The sequence below is a fragment of the Montipora capricornis genome, chromosome 1 (assembly GCF_036669925.1).
Source record: "Montipora capricornis isolate CH-2021 chromosome 1, ASM3666992v2, whole genome shotgun sequence".
NCBI lineage: Eukaryota > Metazoa > Cnidaria > Anthozoa > Scleractinia > Acroporidae > Montipora > Montipora capricornis.
The window spans coordinates 392,577-397,576 of NC_090883.1; the positions used below are offsets into that span (position 1 = coordinate 392,577).

A 5,000-nucleotide genomic window follows, 5' to 3' on the forward strand; every position below is an offset into this window, starting at 1 on the left:
TGAGGAACTCCTGGGGTGTTATCATAGAAGTGCTTAAGCTTATAGATAAAGGATGGCATCCTATTGTTGAATACATTGTCAAGAGTGTGAATTTCGAGTAGTTTATAGTAAATAAAAGCAGTTGGAGACCCAGGGGAATAACGAAATTTGCGGTTGACAAACTTCGGTCTGCCACCCCGGTAACGCTCAGTTTGTTATCAACGGCCACGTTTTGATAAAGCATCTCCTTCGAAAGCTGTTTTGTTGCAATATTGCCGCCGGACGTTGCTCGCAGGACTGCTATTGCGTTGATAGTGGGTTGAGGTGAAAGTTCAATCTTTGTCAATTGATTCTGGTGTGGAATTGTGACCGTGGGAACATTTTATCCAGGAAAAATTGACTCAAATATGTGGCTCCTGAGAATTTAGTCTCCGGCCTTGGGATTTTATTATAACCGTCGACAACCCTTAAATTGAAAAATGGCTCAAATCGCGCCAGATCTGGAAAATAACCACACAGGAAGGAAGCTACCTACAATGGTAATAAGGTTAGGCTTTTTAATTGAGATTTTTGCCATATAATTATCTTCTTAAGCTTTTTATTGAGATTCCCAAACAAATCGTTATATTTTTGTGGGCAAGGCGCGCACTGAGCTTGGGGTGCCTGCAGTCTGAAAGCCCGAAACTCCCCTGCCCAGCCGCGTGCACACTTATTGCATTCGGAATTTGTATTTATCTGAAAAGTTAAGCGTAATGTTTATCTTGTTGAACTAAAGAACGTTACACTCTTGAAAAGAAATGGTCGTGTAAAGAGAGAAATTGACTCTGTGGCAGAATGAGCGTGAAATGATGCAATGAATTGCAAGAGGAGCTGCTCTTGATTTGTCAGAATGTTAATAGATACTGGAATGTAGCTTTTAAAGGCTTTTTCGGGTAAATAAAGAACCGTCGGGTGATGAAAGCATGGTTGTTACTCAACGAAACGATAAAACTGGTAAGACACGCAGAGGAATGAACATTTCATGTAAATCGGATAGCCGATAAGAATGGAGGTCCTTAATTACCGACCAGGGTGCGAAAACAAAGGTTTGACGTCAAACAAATTATGCTTACTGCGGAAAAATGTTTTTATGGTTACCTAACTAACAGTTTTTTAGAAAAAAATGTTCTACCTATGTGCACCTATGGTCCCGAAATCTCAAATGAAGGACGCTTATCAATATTAAACGAATTAACCAAAAAGGATCATTCAACTACCTATCTTCGAATTGCCCTCCAGCAATGCGAGAGTAAATTGCTCATGTATATCGAAAATTCCTGAATATTTTGTGAGGGTATCTTGTGAGCATTCTTGGCACAGCAACCTGACTTGCGCGACTGGCAATTTATCAGGGTTTCCAATCCCACTTTTAGACCCAAAAGTCGGACATCTGATAAAGTAAGTATAAACTTTAGTCCGCTTTTTGTTACACGCTCGATAGCCGCCTTCATATTTTCGCCAAGGTGTGTTAACTCAGTAAAAAGTGATAGTGGTATAGTTAACAATTAGTTTGACAGTACAGTTGTCGGTCACAAAATCGAAGACGATCTTCAATTGCAAGAGGCTTGGTAGCCAGGTGTCTTCTTTGGAGATTTGAATCATTATAACAGTGGTGTGAGTTGTGCTGGCTTTAGTCATGTGACGCCATTCACGTCAACATGTCCAAAGGCATTGAAGAACGGAAAAAAACGTTTCATCGCGAATATATTTGACAAGCATTCCGCCGTGACAGGCATCGCATGGTTCTAAAAGATCTCACAATTTTAGGGTTTACACTTCCTCGTTTGTCGAACGGTTTTTCGTTAATGAATTGACACCTGAGACTCTCTGGTTTACGCAATGGCGGCCTAATTAGGGCAATCACGTTTGGCGTCGGCTCATCGAAAAATCCTGAATATTTTGTGGGGGTATCTTTTGAGCATTCTTACCACAGCAACGTGACCTGCGCGACTGGCAATTTATCAGAGTTTTCAATTCCACTTTTAGGCCCAAACGTCGGACATTTGATAAAAGTAAGTATAACTTTAGTCCGCTTCTTGTTACATGCTTGATAGCCGCCTTGATACTTTCGCTGAGATGCGTTAACGCAGTAAAAAGTGATGATGGTAGAGTTCATCATACAACTAGTTTGACAGTACCGCAGGCAACATTTGTCGCACACAAAATTGACGACGATCTTCAATTGCAAGAAGGTTGGCCGCCATTTGTAAAACATGATCTCGAGCGTCTTCTTTGGAAATTTGAATATGAACGGTGATGTGTGTTTAATATTCTAGTTTCATGTGCCGCCATTCACATCAACATATCTACTAAGAACAGAAAAACAAAACGTTTCATCGCGAAATGACAAGCATTCCGTCTTGGCAGGCAATGATAACATTGTTCTAAAAGATCTCACAACTTTGCACTATCGTAACTCTTTCGAGGTTGTCAGCCCATCTTGTTCGTGTCGTGCAATACGGTCATATTATCTTAAAATTAATTTGGCATGCGAGGTTTTAGAGAATTAATATAATATCAGTTTCGTTTCAGATCATTATATGTTCACGTTGGCGCTGGATTTTACGAATTGTCACGACGCAAGTTACCGCAAAAATATTTGCTAAAATGTGTGCTGCACGATGTTTTTTCTCGTTAAGCAATGATATTATTGTTTTGTGGCAGCGAAATAAATGTGAGTGAAAAATTTGCATGAAACTTATTCTACTTAATCCACTTTTACTCCCTAGTGGTCAAGAGGTGACAAGTTCCTTTATGTTATATCTAACGAAACGACGAAACCGGTTGTCTAGCACCACAGAAGGTAAAGTATCTACGGTTCCGTGATCTCACAAAACACTTAACTTGAAAAAGCAACCGGAAAGCATTAAGTTTTTGGTCACTAGGGAGTAGTCTTTATTTGGAGTTGTTTTCTTTTCTGTCTTTTGTTTCTTTTGTTTTACGTGATTTCTGCTCCGGTAAGTCAGTTTGTCAGTATAAAAATGCGCAAAGTGGGTGACTTTCACAATTGAGTTTTAAAATTCTTTGTATGCTATTTCAACATATGCCATGTCCACTTTGAAAAAGACTTCGAAAGATTCCTCTAATTACAAGCAGCATGTTAAAGCAGCACTACAGGCATGTTTTCCGGCTAGTAATGAAAATAATTTATGCTATTTTTGGTATAGTGTTTTGACATAACGTTATGGCTGCCATATTGGTGTCGCAAAATAAAACTTTGCGAATTCTTCTTTTGATACAAATCCTTTCTTTTGTCTCAGAAAACAACCATGCATGTTTTCTGGTCATGATAGTAGAATTTCTCTACCAGTCTGAAAATTTACACTTTGTAGAGTCACTCTTGTTTTTGAGCAAGAACCTATCCAGTCTGAAATGATCATGATACCACGATATTCATTTGAGTAAGGCACAAGCGAAGCCTCGTGATTAAGTTTTAATGTTCAAGTTATCATATTTTCAAGGGCAACCTGCTTTGTTTCCAAGGTGACTGTTACGTTATAGACTTTCGTGGGCTTTACCGTCCCCGATGTCTGAATTCCCTACTTGCATTACTCAACTGAAAATCACAGTATCATTGTTATAGATTACTCATATAGAAAACAGATCGTTTAACATAGTAGTAGTAGTAGTAGTAGTAGTAGTAGTAGTAGTAGTAGTAGTAGTAGTAGTAGTAGTAGTAGTAGTAGTAGTAGTAGTAGTAGTAGTAGTCGTAAACGTTATTTCAACTCGGATTAAAGAGTAGCGCATGAACGCTAATAGTTCTGAGATAAAATATATAACTAAATAACTGAACAAATAAATAAAGATAGTATTAAAAAAATATGTGAGGCAGTTAGTTCCACTTTTGAATGATCCTTAAGAGGCTGCGTTATGGTTGCTAAGTAATGTAGATTTGAAAATTTTTCCACGGCTAATTAAGCACGAAACATTTCAGTTCACAGTCAAAAACATTTGTTTCCTGCTCCGGAAGCATAATAAAAGTTAAAAAGTTTTACAAACTCGGAGCTAAAAGTTAAAACTTATGAAATATTTCGTCCGTTTTTTCAACCGGACTTCATCAGTCAATGATATGAATGTTAAAAAGATGAATTTTAAAAAAGAGTTTTAACGCCTCTTGGGGGTTAGAATTGTGTCATAGATAGCTGCTAATTCGTAACCATTGTCTCTGTTTAACGCCGGTTTCGTAAGTTTAATTTGAATAGCTTCTTTTATCCTGCGTTTGAAGGTGTTAACTTCGGTTGAAGAAGTTCAAGAAGTTCATCAGCTATTCACGAGCATTGTCGCCTGGAGGGCCACTCGGTGGACCCAAATAAGACAAAAGTACTATCAACCGAAGTTAACACCTTCAAACGCAGGATATAGGAAGCTATTCAAATTAAACTTACGAAACCGGCGTTGAACAGAGACAATAGTTACGAATTAGCAGCTATCTATGACACAATTCTAAACCCCAAGAGGCGTTAAAACTCTTTTTTAAAATTCATCTTTTTGACATTAATATGATTGACTGATGAAGTCCGGATGAAAAAACGGACGAAATATTTCATAAGTTTTAACTTTTAGCTCCGAGTTTGTAAAACTTTTTAACTTTTATTTCAGTTCACGTTCTTCGACACGTTTATGTAAATAAATAGCGGCATCGATCTACTGAAAATTTCCTCATTTTGTCTTTTTCAAAGCAGACAAAGTCCTTCGGAACTGGGAAGTTTCGCTAGAAAAGCAGTGCCTATATTCTGACAGCAAGTATCCTATCGCTCTTTTTCGTCTTGTTTCCGAAGCAAAATGCGCGTGCGACTGGTAAAGTTCACCGCTGTGATTCTCCTATGGTTGGTTTGTTTCTTCGTGCTAATTTCGTTGTCAGGTAAATTATGCTGTTTACTTAAAAGGGTCAATTTATTAAAGGAAGAGAACCGTGACCTAAAAATAAAAACATGTCATTTAACCAGCTGGGAGGTCCCTATTGGGAAAGAGCGAGCTTTAGC

The 5,000-nt window shown here is 38.2% G+C and overlaps 1 protein-coding gene across 4 annotated transcripts in view; it reads left to right on the forward strand.

Moving 5' to 3' along the window:
• The first annotated feature begins 1,278 nt into the window (after positions 1-1,278).
• Positions 1,279-5,000, forward strand: part of LOC138050479 (carbohydrate sulfotransferase 11-like) — an 11,474-nt gene continuing 7,752 nt past the window's right edge. The window contains exons 1-4 of one of the 4 annotated variants that reach the window (XM_068896810.1): positions 1,279-1,416; positions 2,005-2,030; positions 2,748-2,821; positions 4,698-4,879. In XM_068896810.1, the coding sequence (XP_068752911.1) occupies positions 4,801-4,879 (79 nt within the window). In that variant the 5' untranslated portion in view covers positions 1,279-1,416; positions 2,005-2,030; positions 2,748-2,821; positions 4,698-4,800. The remainder of the gene's footprint in view (positions 1,417-2,004; positions 2,031-2,747; positions 2,822-4,697; positions 4,880-5,000) is intronic. The other 3 variants (XM_068896805.1, XM_068896824.1, XM_068896816.1) reach the window with 3 other exon arrangements.